This window comes from Vipera berus (genome assembly GCF_964194415.1).
Source record: "Vipera berus genome assembly, chromosome: 7".
NCBI classification, from domain to species: domain Eukaryota; kingdom Metazoa; phylum Chordata; class Lepidosauria; order Squamata; family Viperidae; genus Vipera; species Vipera berus.
This window is the reverse complement of record NC_138209.1, coordinates 43,305,441-43,326,312: the sequence shown is the minus strand read 5'-3', so window position 1 is coordinate 43,326,312 and position 20,872 is coordinate 43,305,441. Positions and strand designations below refer to the sequence as shown.

General features: G+C 37.3%; 1 protein-coding gene across 8 annotated transcripts in view; it reads right to left on the bottom strand.

Moving 5' to 3' along the window:
- PCM1 (pericentriolar material 1) overlaps nt 1-19,796 on the bottom strand; it is a 74,522-nt gene extending 54,726 nt beyond the window's left edge. For 3 of the 8 annotated variants that reach the window (XM_081332520.1, XM_081332525.1, XM_081332524.1), the window contains exons 1-12: nt 19,579-19,796; nt 14,662-14,791; nt 14,058-14,303; nt 12,296-12,568; nt 10,980-11,150; nt 10,722-10,835; nt 9,336-9,524; nt 7,541-7,718; nt 6,940-7,049; nt 2,515-2,734; nt 1,688-1,886; nt 313-489 (exon numbers count right to left, since the gene is read on the bottom strand). In XM_081332520.1, coding sequence (XP_081188646.1) covers nt 313-489; nt 1,688-1,886; nt 2,515-2,734; nt 6,940-7,049; nt 7,541-7,718; nt 9,336-9,524; nt 10,722-10,835; nt 10,980-11,150; nt 12,296-12,568; nt 14,058-14,303; nt 14,662-14,757 — 1,973 coding nt within the window. In that variant the 5' untranslated portion in view covers nt 14,758-14,791; nt 19,579-19,796. Of the gene's footprint in view, nt 1-312; nt 490-1,687; nt 1,887-2,514; nt 2,735-6,939; nt 7,050-7,540; nt 7,719-9,335; nt 9,525-10,721; nt 10,836-10,979; nt 11,151-12,295; nt 12,569-14,057; nt 14,304-14,661; nt 14,792-18,931; nt 19,057-19,578 lie in introns of all 8 variants that reach the window. The other 5 variants (XM_081332526.1, XM_081332527.1, XM_081332521.1 and 2 more) reach the window with 4 other exon arrangements.
- Nucleotides 19,797-20,872: the final 1,076 nt, after the last annotated feature.

Below are 20,872 nucleotides of genomic sequence, written 5' to 3'. Positions count from 1 at the left end.
GCAGTAGATTAGGTGCTAAGTTACAATTAGTATCAATGTACACTATTAGCATAACAAGTAAAATAAAAAAAATATTGTGAGCAACAGTCCTGAGTTCTCAAGCCCTGAAAAAAAAGTAGCAGCACAATCAAGAAAGCTTACAATTGCCCCAGTGGAGCAGATTATCATACTGTCTGTGCATTTTGCACACAAAGAAAGGGTAAACTAGATTATGTACATATTGCACATTCAAGACTGGACAATAACAAATGCTATTAGCACAATTATATTTTGATTACACATTACTTATTAACTTATGTGCAAGTAACCAACCTAATATTTGTAACAGGTTGTGGATTCTCATGTTCAGATTCACAGTCTGACTCTCCAGTCTCTTCTTCCTCCTTAGTATTTTCATTTACAGCATCTGTCATCATATCAGAAGTTTGTTCATAATAGTGGACCAGTTCACGCAATTCATTCAATCTCTTGCGAACTTCATTCAGCTTCCTAGAATAAAAAAAATCAACACAATTTATTTGTAGATATCAAATGGTAGGGGTGAGCTCTTTAATAATTTGGTTTACTTTTTTTACATAAATGGTTTTGGCTAATGTATGCACCATTATTAAATAATTTTATAAATTATCTTAGAAAGCAGATTATTAGACAAAAGGCAGAACTTCTTTATATTTTGTTTTATTAGTCAATTTTATGATAAAGTACTAGAAAAACCTTTGCGCCAAACCTTTGTGTAATTCCTTTGAAATCTTGAATACTTAAAATACTTAGTGTTCAATTTATTTCATGCTGTATTGTGAAATAAGAAAAGATATTGCACGCTTTCTGAGTTGCGCAACATGGCAACATTTAATTGAAGGGACATGGAGTGTACCCACTCTGCCTGCGTTTACAGAGTGCATAAAAATAGAAATAAAGAAGTCCCTTGGCTAAAGAGACCTAATGCATTGTGAATAACATTAAGTTATCTGTTGCAACCCACAGCTTCTGGAACATCATCCTCTACAGAGATACAAAATGTGTTCGCTCTCCTGGGGTTCCAGAAAGCCTTTAGAACCTGAGCATGGGATTAATGCAGTTGTTTTATATTGTGGGGTCCCTGCTATATTTTTCTATTGTTTACCGTTTGCAGAGCTGTTTACATGGTTTAAACTGTTTTAATTATTTTTACTACTGTTCCTGATTTTGTAAACTGTCCAGTTTAATAAATTTAATCAAATTAATAAGTATACTATTATTTCTCAATCTCCACATCCCTAGAATCATCTATAAAGATTATCTTGGAACTAAGACGTAATTGTTATAACTCAGCCTTTTAATCACACTACCATCTGTAATAACATTTTTATAACTTTGTATTTTATTGATTTTCATTAACAGTCCAAGACATATATTAGAATTAAAATTCTGAAAAGGGTATATTGCACTGCTAAATAGCGTCATGAATTTTATTTATGTATGTATCTATTTCAAAAGTCCAAACATGTTAGCATTAAGCATGGAAACCTACCTTTTCTCCACAATCACTATTTATATAAACTGAAATCCCTTGTAGCATAGTGTTATTACAACCACAAAAAATAGCTACTTGGGGTTTATATCATGCAAGTCTCATCACCAACTGCTTTTTTAAAAAACCAATAAACTACAGTACTTAATAAGCCAACATAATGTAATAATGGATTACTGAAGCTTTTCTGTTGGATTTAAGTTGTCTTCTTCACTGTCATTCTGTGAGGTCACAGAATCCGGATGATATGCAGCTGAGGATGCTAAGCTGTTTGGTTCTTCATTGGCAGCTATCGTAGGCTCTACAGGTGCAGAAGCAATTGAAGCTGTGCTCCTTTGATCAATAGTCCTCTGAGGAGATCCTGCAGCTGGCAGAACTGCAAAGTTAAAAATGGTTGTTTAATCCTGGTTTACAAAAAAAATGCACCTGTTGAATATCTGAAGCAATAACTTTCTGATCAAAGATTAAGGCACATACTAAATTTAACAAAAGTGTTTTAACTCCTGTTAAATACATAGTCTTTCTAAAGCAGTAACCTGCAATCATTGGTGGAATGCACTCCCTCCCTCCTGGGAATCTGGACTCTATTCCACCACAAATCACTTATCTTAAAATCAGCATTTACTGACCCCTTTCTCAGGCATATTCTCATAGCTTTCTTTAAAGGGTCATGTGGAGAGGCTGGAACTTGGAAATATGTAAAATAAAGAATCCTACATATTTATTTTCATAATTCTTGAGGACAGGAATCTCATCCAACATTTATATAGCAGTTGTAATTTATCCCTTCACTTCTTGTTTATGATATGAGAGGAAAAATAACTTAAGAATTTCTGAGAAAGCAGTATTTATAGAAAATGGTACCTTAAACACTTGACACCCAAATATTAGAAAACTTATCTAAAAATACAACAGAATTGACATGATTTCCATTTTCAATTATTAAGTCACAGTATCCCAAAAAGTAAAACTCTAATTTACACTTCAGGAAGCCATCTACTTACATGATGATGAGTTGTTAAGATGCTGGTCACGAAGTGTATGCAGTGCTCCCAACAGTTTATCCATCTTTTGCTTTTTATCCTGCAATGCTACCATCTTACTAAAAAGTTGCGCCTTTTTATCAGAAAGTTGCTCAGACATAGAAGAATTCCTGCTCTGGGAAACTTCTCTAGCAAGAGAGAGACTCTCTGCTTGCCTTCTGTTATCAGGCACAGGTTGAATCTAATATCAAGCATATATATTTTATTTTAAGCACTGGAATGTTTAGCAGTAAAATATTTTAAAGTACAGTTAATATGCACACTCCCCTGAGAATAAGCCTCAATTTAGTATAATTTACTTTTGAACAAATATATACAAAGTTGTTTAGCAATATCTTAGTATTTTCAAAAATTGTTTACATTAGTTCTTTTTAAGTGTGGATTAAAGGTAAAGGTAAAGGTTCCCCCGCACATGCATACTAGTCGTTTCCAACAGTAGGGGCTGGTGCTCATCTCCATTTCAAAGCCGAAGAGCCAGCGTTTGTCCGAGGACATCTCCGTGGTCATGTGGCCAGCATGACTAGACGCCAAAGGCGCACGGAACGCTGTTATCTTCCCACCATAGTGGTCCCTATTTTTCTACTTACATTTTTACGTGCTTTCGAACTGCTAGGTTGGCAGAAGCTGGGATGAGTAACAGGCGCTCACTCTGTTACGCGGCACTCGGGATTCGACCCGCCAAACTGCCGACCTTCTGATCGACAAGCTCAGCGTCCTAACCCACTGAGCCACCGCGTCCCTAAGTGTGGATTAGCACAGGGCTTTTCAACCTTTTCACCCATTGTACCCCTTTTAGGATATGGCAACATCCGAGTACCAGCAGTCGCCCAGCAAGGTGTCAAAAACCTGACCCCCAAAAAGGAAAAAAATAATAAAGTACAGGTAGTCCTCGACTTACAATTCGCTTAGTGACTGTTCGAAGTTATGACAGCACTGAAAAAAGTGACTTATGACCATTTTTCACACTGTTGCAGCATCCCCAGGGTCATGTGATTTACATTTGAATGCTTGGCAACTGATTCCTACTTATGACGGTCAGTGTCATGTGATTACCTTTTGCAACTTTTTGACAAGGGAAGTCAATGGCTGGGGGGGAGCTCATTACTCAGGTTGCAGGGTGCCTGTGAGGGGGGAACCCATGGGTCTCTGATGGAGGGGGGTGGGACTGGGGTGGGTGCCCTCCCTCTCTCCCATTTTCCCTTCCTTCCTTTCCTTTCTTTCTTCCCTCCTTCTTTGTCCCTTCCTCCTTCCCTCCCTCCCTCCCTCAGGTTGCAGGGTGCTTGTGGGGGGGGGGGAATCCGTGGGTCTCTGGTGGGTGGTGGGTGGGACTGAGGTGGGTGCACTCCTTCCCTCCCTCTCTCCCATTGTCCCTTCCTTCCTTTCTTCCCTCCCTCTTTGTCCCTTCCTTTTACAAGCAGGAAATCTTGCACAGAAATTGCAGCCAGGGATTTCTTTCTCTCTCTCTCTCTCTCTCTCTCTCTCTCTCTCTCTCTCTCTCTCTGTCTCTCTCTCTCTCACACACACACACAGAGTTCTCTCTTTTCCCCTTTGCAAAACGGGCTTCAATTGAGCTCTGCTCTAACTTCAGGCACTGTTCCTTGGGATTCCTCTCTCCCCACCCCAAAGAGATTAGCTGAGCCTCCCCCTGTGCTCTCTCCCCCCAACACACAGTGACAACAAACCCTCCATCCCACCACACCATGTGAACCAACTACACCACACACCGGCCTCCCAAGTCAACTCTGCATAAGATTACATCCCATTCAAAAGCCTAACAGCCCACGGATAAAAGCTATTTTTCAGCCTGTTGGTACGGCTGGCTATATTCCTATATCTCCTACCGGATAGCAGGAGTAAAGAGATACCGTCCAGGGTGTGAGTCATCCCTGAGAATCTTCCTCACTCTTCCAAGGCAACGAGCCCTGGCGATGTCATCCAGTGGTGTCAGGGAACAGCCCACAATGTCTTGTGCTGTGCTCACTACCCTCTGTAATACTTTCCTATCCGCGGCTGTCAGACCGGCATACCAAACCACAATACCATACGAGAGGACGCTCTCTATGGTAGACAGGTAAAAGAGGGTCATTAGCTGTTGTTCTACCCTGTTCTGTTATTTATTATTATTTCTAGGTGCTTGTTGGTTACTCCAATGGCCAAAAATAATTTGACCAATTTTGCAGGCAATACCATCCCGACTCGAAGGAAGTCCCGAAGCAGCCCAACCACTCCACCCCACCGAAACAGCAAGGGGGCGTCACTGCTCTCTCCCCTCCCCCGCAGATGCAGGTTCATCTGTTGCATTTTTGGCATGGACTGCTACAGATTTCAAGCAAACCTTCCCAGCCCTGTGTGGAAAGAGCGAGACCCAACAGGAAATTCTGAAGGCAAAGCGGGAGCTCACTCCCCACCCCCACCCCTCGGAGCGCTTTCCTCTTCCCTCGTATTTATTTCGGGAAATTAAGCTGCATCCCGGGGGAAGAAAGGCACTGAAGGCAGCCACAGGGCATTCGACGGGCGCCAAAGCCAAACTGGGAACAGTTCTCCTTCTTGTCCGTCCTCTCCCATTAGTTCTTCCCCCCCCAGCTACTTACAATAAACGACAAGGAGCACGTGGTGAAAAGGGCGGTCCTGAGCGCTAGCAGGACCAACTGGCCCAGTTCCTTGTGTGCCCAGAGGGAGTCTGGAAGGCGCAGTTGCGCCCTGTGGGTCAATCAGGTGGGTCCTGCACAGGAGCTGCTGGCATGCCATCCGATGGCCGGACAGTACTGCACATTGCTGCCGAAGCCCAGGGACGGCAGGGCACAGAAGAGTGCACAGAGGACGGCCGCCGTGCTGGTGAGCAGCATGGGGATTTCTCCCCACACACAAACTCTTTCCCTGGCTTGCCCCGCATCCGCAAAGTTGGTCAAATTATTTTTGGCCACTGAAGGCAGAGTAACCAACAAGCACCTAGAAATAAAAAAATAAATGCTTCTCTAGTAGTAAAAATGCAGCGTTTTCAACAAAACACTGGAGCCCGTCGGCGGAGGTTGGGGCTGGCCGTAAGGGGCCGTGAGGGGTATTGCAAGCTCATGGGGGGGGAGAGGAAAAAAAGATGGAACAGGCTGCAACAGAGAGGGGGGGAAAGGAGGGGGCCTACTTGCCGAGGGAGTGGATGGCTCTGTCCCCTTGGTTCTGAAGTAAGAAGAGAGGGGGAAAGACGACACGGATCCTGCACGAAAAGAGTTCAATCCGGTTGCTGCACAATGAGTCCCTGGGGAGGGCTCTGCGCCTACACTCTGCGCCCGCACTCTTTGCACGTCCTCAGTAGGGTTCCTGCAGGGCAGGCCACCGCCAAGCAGCTTGTTTTCCAGCAGCAAGTGCTGGGAAGGAGCGGAGGGGGGGAGGCGGAGGGGGGAGGCAGGGGGAGGAAGGCAACACCACATACCACTAGCCACGTGCTCACGTACCACCAGTGGTACGCGTACCACCAGTTGAAAAGCCCTGGGTTAGCAGAAATCCCCAAAAATATGAAATACTGGCAAGTTATTTTTATCAGATGGAAATCTGGGTATCATTTTTTCCATCACAATTGCAATCATTTCTCCATCACTGCAAATACATGCTTTAATCAATTGCAGTCAACTGGATTTTTAAAATTCCAGCTAAAATCAGGCAAAAATCCCCTTCCATGTTGGGGTACAGCTAGGCAAAGTATATCTCATTTTGTATAACTGAAATATACCTTTATCTTTCAACCTCTAATATATTTTTATCTTCCAACTTTTTATTTTGCCCCCAAATTTAGAGCTTCAATGTTATGAAAAATACAAGTATTTCTGGTTTTGCCAGAAAAAATTGGAAATATCCTTCTGTTGTTAAGATAAGTCTTTAATCAGAATCAGCATAGTCTGAAACAAAAATATAGCTATTTCTGAAGATCTATATACTACAAAAACTATATACTAGAAAATTCTGAATTTTGATCAGGTGACCATGGCGATACTGCAAAGGATGTAAGTGGGAGAACAGTTATGTCACTTTTTTCAATGGTGCTATAACTTCAAACTGTCATTAAACAAATTGTTGTAAATTGAGGACTGCCTGGAGAGGGATGGAAATGGAAGCTGCCTACAAAAACCAATGGAGAAAATATTTAACTGAGTTGAGACTAAATACAGCATGTCTATTGTACAAGGAAGGGGGGGGAAATGGAACAATGAAACTTGAGCATTATCAATGGACACAGAATGCTGACTAAATGAGGGAGGAAAGCTAAAAACATATGAAACCTCTAACGAAAGTTTCCCAATACATTTTATTGTGAGGCTAAATGTGTCAAGTCATATACTGCTGACCTTGATCAGCAAATTAGTCTTAAGATCATTTGTACACTCAAAAATTTACCTGAGAATCATGAAGCTGGTTATGAAAACGCTGAATTAAATCATTTAATTCTTCATTCAGCTCGGATGTTAGACTCACTCCAGAAATGCTACCTGTTGTTTCTGTTACAACTAAAAGAGGAAAAAGAGTATAGTCCTACCCACATATCAAAGTACAAGTTAATTAAAAATTAAGAAACAGAAATTAAATCATCAATAATATTTATAATTATTTTCCATTGCAAATATGAAAAGCCTTGAGCTGTTAATTACACACATATTTCTGGTATTAAAAGTAACCTAAGTTATAATATATAATGTTTTATAATATATTCATTATCTTTTTTTAAGTACTTCTGGCTTTTCATCTCATGCATACTTAACTAGACATTTGTCATTTTAATATGCAGATACATCCAGCAATGAACTGAAAGTCAAACTGAATGCAGCATAAACATGCTCATTAAAAAAAAGAAGCTTGTGGTGTATTTCCCATCCATGCTGTTAAAAATTAATCTAGACTCTAATTTAAATTCCCGATGAACAAATTTTTCAAGTGTCTCATTAATGTGGCCCATAAAATGTTTGTTGTTTAGAAGTTATTTTTTTATAAAGTTCCATACCAGAATCATCCATGACAGCAATAGCTTGTTCTGCTTTATGATGAAGAGCAAGCAAGGCAGCTTGCCTCCCTTTTAGAGCCTTTAATTGTTCCTGCTGTTGTAGCATCCTTTTCAGTAAGTCATGTTGCTTCTTTAGGTTTGCAAGTTCTTCTGTAGCCTCTTGTTGAGGATCTCTAGCCTGGAAAAATAATTATCATTTATACTGGACAGAAATAATTTCATTACTTTTAGCAATTAAAATTTTCTATGAGAAAGGAAATAAATCTTAATCTAAAAATATTTAAAATTTTATGTGTTACATTAAGCACAATATTGTACTTAAAAGGACTTGAGTCATTTTTTTAGTAATAATGAAGAATATTGGCACTGTCTATTAAGTAAATAAAATTTTATGCTTAGTAGAGTAACTCCATTAAATGTGTGCAACTATCACACTGATAATTTTTTTTCTAAAGGTTTGGTTGAGAATGGGTTGAGAATAATTTAAAGGACAATATTTCAGAGCCAATCAATAACAGAAGGGAAATCAACAGAACATCTGATACTTTATTATTTCAATGTGAGGGAATGAAATCTGTATCTTCCACTAAAATTTAAGCTATTCAGAATAGATTACGTTACAAAAAATATGATTATGTAACACTATCTTAAGAGTAAAATCTGAAAAAAATCCTAACAGAAATAAGGAACAAAACACAATTCAGTTCAAATACTTTCCTGAAATTATCCAAGGCAAAGTACAACTCTTCATTTTTAATATCTAATGTCTAATTTAAAGTTTGAGAGGAGTGTTTAAGATGGAAAAAGGAAAGAGAAGATATTTTTTTTAAAAAAAGCTAAGTATAGGAATAATCTGACTAAAATAGAAATGGATACAAATCATAAAGCAAATAACTTCTCAAACTTTTAATAGCTGTACAGGTAGCTCTCAATTTACGACAGTTCATTTTGAGACCATTTCAAGTTGCAACAGCACTGAAAAAAGCAACTTGATCATTTTTCACACTTATGACCATTGTAGTATCCCCATGGTCATAGGATCACCTTTTACGATCTTTTGACAAAATCAATGAGTAAGCCAGTCAATTAACAACCATGTTACTATCTTAACTGCAGTTATTCATTTAACAACTGTGCCAAGAAAGGTCGTAAAATGGGGCAAAATTCACTTAACAATTGTCTTGCTTAGTGACAGAGGTTTTAATTGTGATCATAAGTCGAGGACTACCTGTACAGACATATAGAAGCAAAGAAACCATATTGATAAAAATAGTTCCCACATTTCTGCCTACAGAAGTACCCAATTCACAAAGTGGGAATCTCTGCTAGAATTTATTCAATTTTGAAAAATCCAAATCACATTAAAAATGCCTTTTTAGAAAACAATAGGTAGCTTTTAAAGTAAGTAAAGAAATAAAGTTATTAAATAAATAACTTGGAATTTTGAGAGAAAAGTCCAAGAGATACTGTAGTTAATTATGCCAATGCAATCAATTAACATGAAAGATTAGTTGCATCATAGAAAAGCTTCCAAATGGAAGTCCTCAACTTTTTTGGGGGGAAAAAGGGAAGAATAATACCTTCTACAAATAGAGAATATTTTCCTGGAATAAATAATAATTGGGAAACAATATAAAACTTGTTAATTCAAGTATTAATTCTAACAGACATTACCCAAGAGTTAAGAAATCATTGAAACAAAAGAAATACTGATTGGATTTTAAAGAAAAAAAAGGAAGCCTTAAACGATTAAGACCTTTTACTGAAAGATTCCCAAGGCAATATTTAATAGTACCTTTGAGAGCAATCCAGGTTCTTGGCTATTAATCCTACTAGACCAGATTTCCCTGCCATTCATGGCAGTTGTGTCACTTTTCCCTTTTGGAGCTGCTGTAACATCCATGTCTGAAACCTGTCCTTGAGTAGCTGAATTCCCTAGTTTGTCCTCAATGCAGGGCCGAGTTTTCAGACTAAAAGATACCTCCTTTATCAAATAATTTAGTAAGTCAGACTGTGAGCATATATTTCGGTGAAGCATAATTTTTCTATTGATTTGTTAACACAATATGTTTGTACTTTAATTGAATGCAGTTTTATTTGTCTCAATGTATGAATCACTAGGATTCATACAGGAATTTCACTCTCCTTTAGATAGATCTTTCCATTAAATATTTCAAAAAGTAAGAAAGAAAACAGTTCAGAAGTACAGAGGAAATTATTCTAACCAGGAAAAAACACTGTTGCCTGATGGATGGTATATACACATTTCTATGGATTGTGATCAGTATAAACTCAGTAATTATCTGAAATCTGAATCTGAAATCCAGAATGTAATATTAAACCTTCAACGTATATTATTAATGATCAAACATTCTCAAATTCAGAATTCAATTAGAGGCAACCCATATCAACACACAACAGCTATTATGCATTAAAAGGGGTTGCTCCAAATTCATCATTTTGTAAAGTTCAGAATGGCCCTAAAATATTTCCTGTGACCCTTGTTTTGCTTTGAGTTTGAAATGTGTTATACACTACTGCAACGTCACATGCATAAGTAAGGTTCTCATATGTGCTGTAGAGGATTATCTTTCATGGAAAAGAATGGTAGATTAGTGGTTTGTTAAACTCGTCAAGCTCAAGTGTCTACAACTTTTTAAAACATTAATACCAGTCACTTTTTAAACTTTCAAGATTATTACATACTTAGCTATGTTCCCTCAGTAATATTTCCAATTTTTTTTAAATAAACCTTTTGGTAAGTTTTTCAAAGGAATATGCTAATGCAAGCCAGTTAGCATCACTTATTAGGAAGAACTGTTGCTTCTAAGTAAATAGCAAACTTGTTACACCCATCCGTGACCTAATTGAACACTTTTCTACTAGCCCAGTTCAACTCAGAATTTTTCTGACACAGGACTGGCTGCAATCAACTATCAAGTACAGATAAAATAATTTCCTAATATCCCACAGAACCAATTACAAACCTTATCAGCATATTACTGTTGGAAAAGGTGAAGAAAGTAATAAAATTCTGTAATAATGTTTTGTTACAGGTTTTATAATACTTAGCATTAATAAATAATGAAAAGTAGATGTTCTTAAAATAAAATAAATTCTAGACTTAAATTATCTCAAAAATCATCATTTGTAGCACCTTAATTACTAAAAAGTAGCTTACCGTTGTATCTGAAACTTCAGACTGCACATCTAAGTTTAGTGATGTGCTCTCAGCTACAGAACCAGATCCCACAGCTGAATCTATAGTCCGACCATCCTCCTCATTTTCTCTATCCTGAAATATTTTTGTGGTATAAATAAACAAACTAATAAATGAAATAATGAAATGAATGCTATGGAGATAGTGCAATATAGAAAACTTATCCCCCATTTGATTTTATGAATTTTCTCAGTGAATTTTAATTTCTTTCAAACTTACTAGCATTTTCTGCAAAAATTTCAGATAAGATTTCTCTTGTTCTTTCAGATGATCTATAAGATGTGATAAGCGTTCAACATTAGCAGATCTCTTATTTTTCTCAACGAGGTCTTCTTTCATGGAACTAGCTTTTGTAATGTAGTCACGAATCTGAACTAATCTGCTCACAATCTGAAAAAGTCACAAAAGTAATAATCAATTGGGTTAGCTTGATGTACTGGATCTAAAGCACTATCATAAAACAAATATAATTCAAGACCTACAGCCTATTAATATGGGACAAACTATCATTTCAAAATACAAAGCTGATTGACAAGGCAGTGGAAGCCTTTGTATGGATTTATGGTTACTTATAAATTATACATATGGAGTGCACATAAGTAAATGTTTGCAGTTCTTAAACAGGAGTTGAGAATCCTCAAGGGAATTATGAACCACTTACAAGATGATTGCATGTTTTAAAATGTTCTGCAGAAATGGTTGCTCACGTTAAGATTTCTGAGCAATATTATTTACAAACTGATTTTATACCATCCTTTTATGTCTGTTCTATGTTCTTATAAAACATTCTAAAATAAGGTTTTCTCCAAGTATGTGGTTTTGCAAAATGCTGAAATCTTTTAAAATTAATCACTATATCAAAAATGTCTACAAAGCGTTCTAATTTGCATTAAAATATAAGGTATTTCATGCATTGGGCCTTTCAGCATTGTAATGGAATTCATTTTTGGAATATCTCCTGGAGTCACTGCATTGGTAAAGCTCCATACTTTTATTTTAAATCTCTCAGCATTTAATATTGGAAAGGTTTGATATAAGAAAAAGTCTACCAACCAGCTGATAATGATAATAAAAATAAGGCTAAATTATGAAAGTACAATAATAAAATATACATAGGTTTTGATTTCACAAGTTTTTGAAATTCTAAAAAAAGTCTTGGTATGAGAGTATAAGTCAAGAAAACTAAAATGATACCTAGAAGCAAGTCATGCCAAAAGTTCCATCTTTTGTTTTATTTGATACAAAAATTAACATTAAAATTAAGTAATATGTTTATTTCTTGCCCAACCTAAACCATTCATTTTATTCTATATGTGAGGGGGGAATATTACACAAACTCTTTTATCATTATAGGGGGCAGTGATATTGTGAAGTTTGAGAACTGCAGGAATAATGAATTAACTAGCCATGAGTGCTTATTACAAGGGTTATATAAGCTTTTTAATGCATTTTAAAGCACCATTAGATAATCACCTGTAGTAATGCATAACAAAAATATATTTACTATTGTTAGTGCTATGAAGTAAAAACAGTACCTGGCTACTATCCACGGCAGGTTCACCTCTACCATCTTCTTCAATTGAAACTGGACAATTCTGCAACAAATCTTTACTCAAAGCAGCTGTAAATAAGTCCTTATATTTTGAAGATGCACCAGTTTCTTGCATTTGAGAACTCACTGCAGGATCTCTTCCCTTGTTAGTATTAATCTGTAGTGATAGGAAGTTGAATGGTTTTCTGTTTTCATTAAGCTGGCGTTTGTTGTTAGCAGCTGTTGCTCTGCCCTGAGAATCACTTCCAATACTTCTCTATGTAAGAGTGAAACATCAACAAATTATTCATGTTTCCAATAATCATGTACTACTTGTATGTAATCATACGGATATTACTGGATCACACTCTGAATAAGCAAATATTATTGTCTACATCATGTGAACTTTGAAATCAATACAGTATGTAACACTGATACTATATATTACAACAATTCATTTTAAAATGTAGCATGCACCCATCCTTTGTTTCTACCATCTCTTTGTTTCTATCATCACTCTAATTTTTATTTCTCTTCCACTATCTTAAATATCAAAAGAAAGGGTGACAGAAGGCAGAACTGAGAGGCATGGTAGCAAGGTAGAAACAAAACTCCTAGCAAGAATTTAGTCTGGGAAAAATACAAAATAAGACAGTTTAGAATACATATTGATATTACACAGTACTAGAATAGTTGTATCAAGCAGAAACACCAACAGGGATTTTTTTATTTGTAGAAGTAGGAAAGTTATGGTTATAGTGACAATAACTTAAATCTGAAAAATGTATATTATTGTTGCTCAGAGCTACCAAAACATTAGGCACAGACTCTGTAGCTATTCTTCCCAAAGCATTCACAGACGGAAACAAAACACCAAAAAGCATAGCTTATTCTGGCAGTTGCTAGCTTTTAAATTTCTTTCTTTGATCCTTCAACAACAAAAAAATCTTAATGAAACATAATAATCATACATTATGTCCAAGATTAAACCTTCAGAAGCTGAAGTGGGTATGATTCGAGAATAACTTTAAAGATAACGAAGTCAGGTTTCATCTTGAATGATCCCAAACAAACTAAGAGGACTGTACCTGTTTATTTTTTGAACAGAAGACTACCAGACATGTAGACTAAAATGACAACTCAAAACCTGGAAAACTATAATAATGTCAAGCTATTTATTTCCACATTGTTCCAAGAAAATTTCATAACAAGTTTACTGACATAAAGGAAATATATTATCCTTAACTTAGTTTCAATTTTATTTTAACAAGAAAAAAGCTTGTTTCTTTTTTTCTCAAAGGAAAAAAAAGTTGGATATGCTGCACTCTAAGCAGAATGATGAATAAATCAAATCACGTGAAGGCAATTCATATTTTCTTTATCACAGTATGAGCAGCTGTATGAAAGCCAGCAATACCACGAAAAAAGTTTAATGTGACTCCTGACGAAATTCCTTCTCTTACATTTCCTCATTGAAATAATGATGACAAATGCAATTTGTCCTCTTACAAATGGCACAACTCCAATTGTGCGTAATCAACATAGCTTGCAATGTAAAAATAGGTGACACATGTGTCTTGAAGTGAATCATCTCAGGTTTGCATGGGCATACTATACTTTCTTCAGCACAGAATTCTATTTACAAATTTCTCAACTCACCTAAACATTAAACTATACTGTGCACTTAATGATTATTTACTCCATTTTTTTCTTACATATTCAATTAATTATGTATACTTTTTGTTTAGTAAAAACAGAGCACAAACCTGGTCTAAGTCACTGAAATTTATTCTTTGTTTAAGCTTTTCCAGTTCCATCTGTTCCGGGACAGACATTTGGGTTATATATCTAGTACGAGGGAAAGTATGAGGAGTCTTTGACTTCCTTCGTCCAACTCCTGGGGTAGATTCTGGAGAAATATCATTGGTAAATCTTGTTTCACTTTCAGCAGAAACTTTTTTTTGGTTTTTTTCTGAAGATCTATTTGGCCTCTTTGGCTGACTTCCCCAACTCTAAAATAAAAAAAGCACAGCACAAAATCACAAGGAAAAGGTTTAAAATTATTTAAATATACTGATGTTTAAAATGACAAAGGGAAAAAAATCCTACCAGAAGCATTTTAATTAAAATTTACTTCCTGTTAAAGATAATATGTTACAATCTATGTGTTTTCTCAATTCTGTAAAATTGATTTCAAGCTTATATTTTCAACATTTCTTATATTGTTGGTTTTCTTATAACAACACTTTAAGGAAGTCCTCAATTATTACACTTTGTAATTGTATAAACTTCATAATTCATTTCAAGAAGAAGAACCTTAGTGCATAACCCCCATTTCATGTGAATATACATAAGAAACGGGAGCAATACCGTATTGTTCAATCGATCATCAAGGCTTTCATGACTCCAGCTTGCTAAGTCACGGTCATCTATTCCTTCTTCAAAAGGACTCCCTCCTGTAGCCATTGTGGTGGTGATCAGCTATTGACAAAATAAACAGCTGCAGGATAGAAATATATTTTAGCATGCTATCTTTTTAATTCATACGTAATTCAGATACTGCACCAATTCAAATGGTAATGAGAATATATTGAACAAGATCAGTCACAATCATAATGGGAAATGATTTCTATCATATTTGAACTGGTCAGTTCTTGTAACATTGAAGATGTACCCATCAGTACTTCAATTAATGTCTATTTAATAATAGTATATTTAAAAGCCCTTTATAGATTTTAATTATTTTTAAGCATATGTTGTTTCTAAATCAAGTCTCTGACACAATTTTTCTATAACAGTTTAATTCGAAGAATTTCCAGAGCTAAGCTTACTGTATGCACAAGAATGATGTAACTGTTGAGATCATATAGTAAAATATATCTATACAGCACAAGCCTATTTTTGTATTCTGGTATTTTTAAAATTTTATTCAAAGATAACATGTTTAAGACTGCAGCTTAATCACTTAAGACATGTCTACAGTACTACTGTTAATCCTGTAAATGCAGTAAATCCACAATCAATTTTACTAAATGTTCCTGTATATATGACTTGCTAACAGCATTCCATGCATGCATTTATTTACATGAACTTTATTTAGCTTGATATAAAACCGTCTTCAATGCCAGGATCAAGAAATGACAACTGAAGGATAAAATGGTATATACCAGGGCTTTTCAACAGGTGGTACGCGTACCACTTGTGGTACTTTGCCACATGGCAGCTGGTACGTGATTGCTAGCCAAGTGTAGCAGGGCAGGGGAATGAGCCTAAGCGAGCCAAGCCTGAGGGAGAGAGAGAGGCAGCTGCAGGACTGACTGGGCTCAGTAGAAGCCCCAGGAGCCGGCAGGGCTCCAGCTGATTGGCGCTTCCAGAAGTAGCTCAGAGCTGGAGGTGAACTGAAGAAAAAAAAGGGGAGGAGAGAGGGGAGAGGCTATAAAAGAACATGGTTTGGGTGGGGGAAGGGGAAAAAAGACAACAGGAAAGGTTTAATCCCTTTAAACAAATGTAATTAGTTTTACCCCCTTTAATTGAGTCTGTGGCTTTTAGAAAGTTTTCTTTGAAGGTAAACTGGCTTAATTTAAAGCTAAAGCTTTTTGCAATTGTGAAGCCTTTCTGTCTCGAATTGCAACATTATGACATGTGACACGCCTCAGGCAGCTTAAAGAGAAAAAATGGAGCTTGTATTTCTTTATTTTCTTGCTTTGCCCTTGATTACTGTGTCTTTAAGGGTACAGGGAAGGGATTGGAGGGGGTGTGCATTCTTACTACACTGTGGAAGAGCTCAGAAGAGCCAACCAGCTAGCTCAAGAGCCTACAAACTTAGAAATCTTAAGACCTGTGGACTTCAACTCCCAGAATTCCTCAACCAGCCATGAGGGCTGAAGAATTCTGGGAGTTGAAGTCCACAAGTCTTAAAAGTGCCAAGTTTGAAGACCCCTTGAACTAGCTGGTAGTGGTGCATATTAATAAACATGTATAAATTTATCATACGTTTGTCAGTGCAAAGGGAAAAGTGATTCAGCAAAGGAACAGCCACCAAAGAAATTAAAACTGGTACTTTTTTTTCTTTTTTTCCTACAGTTGGTAATTGTTTATTAGATTATAGAATAAAATACAAAAGCAAATAGTAGGACACAGTGGGGAGGAAAAGGGGGGGAAAGTGAGGGGGAGAAGGGAAAAAGAACAGAGTTCCTCTGTTGCAGTAGAAGGAAGCATTAACATTGAACCTCAACTTTTTACTTTTCCATATTATAAACTAGCCATTTCTATAACAACAAATGAATCTAATCAGTAAAACCCAAAATCCTCCCCCACTTTAGTTTTTGACACCTTGCTAAGCCCTAGTGGTACTCAAATATTGTCATGTCCTAAAAGTGGTACCATCTTTGAAAAGGCTAAAAAGCCATTCCACATATTTTTAAACAAAAAATACCCTAGTCTAGATATCACACATGGAATTTTCTTATAAAATTCATAAACCTAAGTCAAAATTAGAAACAATACAGCAAATTTATATTATGAAATACCGATACAAAGCAGCAATGCAATATCAAATTATTTTTTAAAATTAGAATAAGTTGCTATAAACATAAAAAAATCACTCTCTCATCGCCTTATCCTGTAGTACATAAAAAAGCTAAATCCAATAATTCCAGTGATGTTGTAGACTGAGACTGGTAATAAACAGTTTACTGAAACAGTTAATGTATTACTGAAGGCAGGCATAGCCAATCTCACAAAGTTGCCATTTTTCTTCTTAGAATTATGTGAATAGTCCATATTATGAGGAAGTAGCCATGGTTTTCTTAATATGAGACAATTTTTTGCAAAAATACTAATATTTTCTCTCCTTCACCCCACTTTTTATTTAGAAGAAGGAATAAGTGTTCAATTTTGGTTTCTTTTAAACAACTATGTTTTGGGTACTGATCTTCCTAAAGTGAGAGCTTTGCACTGAATATTGTTGTTGGAATATTTAACAGTGCCTATGAACAAACCTCTGTGTTTTGTGTGTGTGTGTGTATGTATGTTCATACTTGAACAATATTCACTCAGATTTGGAGAGCATCGATATCCAATAATTTGGAAGTAAGCCAATTCCTAGAATCAATTTATGACCCCAAAGTTTGGTCTATCATGAAGCCCCTCCCATAAGAAATCCTTTTCCATATATTTTTACCCTATAATAGTAATGTAAACAAACACTAAACTCTAATCCCCTCACCAACTATATAATCTGAGAAAAGAAAAATATGTTAATTGTCAGACATGCTCAGTTTTATATATAACTACCTATTAATCCAATTTACAGTTCTTACCCCTAAATCAAATCTCAGGCTGTTTATATTTGCTATTTTACATTGAAAATGAGCCCATTTAAAAATTGCAACATAGCTAAGTCTTTTTTGTACTGAACTGTTTTCAGTGTACACTTGGCAAGTCTTTGCATTAGTAACTCCAGTGATGTTCTTGTTGCTTGGATCTACAGCAACACTAGAATACTGTAGACATTTACAAAAAAAGGTTAATGAAAACTAAGGTGTTTTGATTTAAAAATAATTATTTTTAAATCAAAACACCTTAAAACACCTTAGTGTTTCTTGTTGCTTGGATCTACAGCAACACTAGAATACTGTAGACATTTACAAAAAAAGGTTAATGAAAACTAAGGTGTTTTGATTTAAAAATAATTATTTTTAAATCAAAACACCTTAAAACACCTTAGTTTTCATTAACCTTTTTTGTAAATGTCTACAGTATTCTAGTGTTGCTGTAGATCCAAGCAACAAGAACATCACTGGAGTTACTAATGCAAAGACTTGCCAAGTGTACACTGAAAACAGTTCAGTACAAAAAAGACTTAGCTATGTTGCAATTTTTAAATGGGCTCATTTTCAATGTAAAATAGCAAATATAAACAGCCTGAGATTTGATTAACTCAGCCTGGGCTTTTGATTAAGAATATATACTTAAGAATATATATACACAAGATAACTGTTCCATGATTCCATTTATTTTTAGGTATCAAATGGTCACTACAATTGGGAATGTTTGAGACTGAATTACAGTTTCTAGTTAACTATAGCCACTGTATTAGCTTTCTCTGTTAGAAAACACTCAGGTATATCCAAAGGCCTATTGTATGGGCAGTTTGCTCTGGACAAGATAATTTTAGGCTGAATTTGCAAAATATACCAAGGCACAAAAATAGGTAACCACAGTTTATATACACCCTTGCAAAGTGTTTAGTTCATGGTTCACTGTTTTCGCATATGCAGAAAATTGGATTAATTCAGCAAATCATGGTTCAATTACCAGGGACTAGCAAACTATGTAAACTAAAAATGAAAAGAACTCTGCATTTTTATATGATGGATAAGGATAATTTGATGGATAAGAAGTCAGCTGACTTTGAAAGAGCAAACAGATTTTTCACCGAATTCATAGTTTTAGTAAGATCATGAAATATCAAAAAGTTACAAAGCAAGGTATTTATGACACGAGGCCTCCAAAAGATAGAAACTTAGTTCTTACATTGATTTTGTAGGATTTAAAAAATAGGCTTCTATACTACTACCCTTCCCCTGCGAAGGCAAAACATTCTCGGGGCAAAGAGGAGGCAGGTAATCTAGCCTACCTATTTGGGAGACAGCTGTCCCGATCCTGGAAACCAGCCGTACCCGAAGCCCTTCAACGTATCTTTTAAAAGCTCCCAGCCGCAGCCGCCTCCTTCCAGGCAGCCAAGGTGCTATGCTACTCCCGCTGAAGGAAACGAAGAGGAGCAGAGGGTAAAAAAGACGGTTACGGGGCGGAGTCACAGGGCCCGCTTTTTTTCCTCTCAAATAGGCGGCAATGTCGAAGTCGCGAGGGAAAGGAGACGGACCGAGGCAGATGGCTCGGTGCCAGATTGCTGACTAGGGAAGCGAATGCGCCGTCACCCTAGCAACAAAGAACCACTACCTTTCTTCCACCCAAGGTAGAGGAGGAGCCTGACTAGAGCGCGCGCTGCAAGAGAGGAGGCGGGGGAAAGGGGACGCCCCCTCCCCGTCCTTTCAAGAGCGCGAGCGCCCCGAGGCCCAAAGGGTTATTTCCCTCCCCCCCCTCAAAACACACACACACTGCTTCACACTCCGAAGTTCACCTACGCCAGATTCCTTGGGAAGAGGTCTACATATATACACACATATAATGTACACATATATTCCTTGGGAGATATAGCGCGTGCCACTCTTTTGCCTCTCCCAGTCCCTGTGTCCAATGGAGTGAGCTCGCGCTTCTTCCTACCGTGATCCACGGAGAAGACCCGCTCGAGGAATCCTCTCACACGCCACCTCCAACGGCTGTCCCGGACGCCATGTTGGGCTTTTTATAGAGAAAAGAAAATCGGCGGACGGATACACAACGTTACTTAGTAACGTCTTCCTAGGAAACCATGATGCTCTTCCGCGCCGCGAGTCCCAGCTTCTCTTCTTCGGCCCGCTGATCCTGCGCCACGTGATCACAGCAATGTCCCGCCCCGTTCGGAACTACGGTATTCCGTTCCTGGTTGGCGTCATGTGGACGGAGATGCTTCGCGTGTACTCGCGCGGGAGTTGCCGAAAAAACGGACCAAAAACTATGTTTCCCAGAATGCAGGTCGCGCGGTTTCCACAAATGAATGGATATTGTTATAAAGTGCCCAAGCAGTAGGGAAAGCATTTTTTTGGCAAAAGGATTTCCCGTGACATCGTCGTTGCAGGGGACGTTTAGTTAGAGGCTCCTTTCAGGCCCCGTGAAGTTGCCCATTAAGCTTCTTGCAGTTTCCTGCTTTCAAATTGCTGTGTCTGCGGGGGCTGGAGTGTGTGATGGGAGCTCATCCTGCACTATGGCAGCAATGAATCCCGAATGCAAGCCTGCCGATTGTCAGTCCAGCAATCTAATCTTGTGAACCACCACACTCCCTTAGGGAGGGCATTTTATTTATTTAGCGTACAGCATTTACACAGGTCATGCAATCAATATACAAATTTAGCTTAAAAAAGCATCAGCAAATATATATAAATACATAGATACATACACAATACAATAATGGAGATAATATATTAAATTAAGATAAAAACCATAATAAAAGAGCCTTGGTGGAGCAGTGGGCTAATGCCTCCTTAAGTAACACCAGCTGCCTGCAATTAGTGCAGGTTCGCATCCCACCAGGCTCAAGGTTGACTCAGCCCTCCATCCTTCCTAGGTAGGTAAAATGAGGACCCAGATTGTTGGGGGCAATAAGCTGACTTTGTAAAAATGCCACTTGGCGGGGGCCAAAAGCCCAAATAAGCAGGCATATACATAGAATGAAGGCTATTGCTAAGCACATTGGTTTGTGCTTAAATTGTAAGCCGCCCTGAGTCTTCGGAGAAGGGCGGGATATAAATGGGATTAAAATAAAAATAAAAAAATAAAAAAAAATCATCATAATATGGAGCCATAGAATTACAATGGGATAGGTGTTATAATTCAATATCTAAAGAAGCTAACCATCTAACTGCTTCTGGTGTGGCTGTGATGATATGAACCCAGGTACCTTGAAATTTTCTGAGGAGAC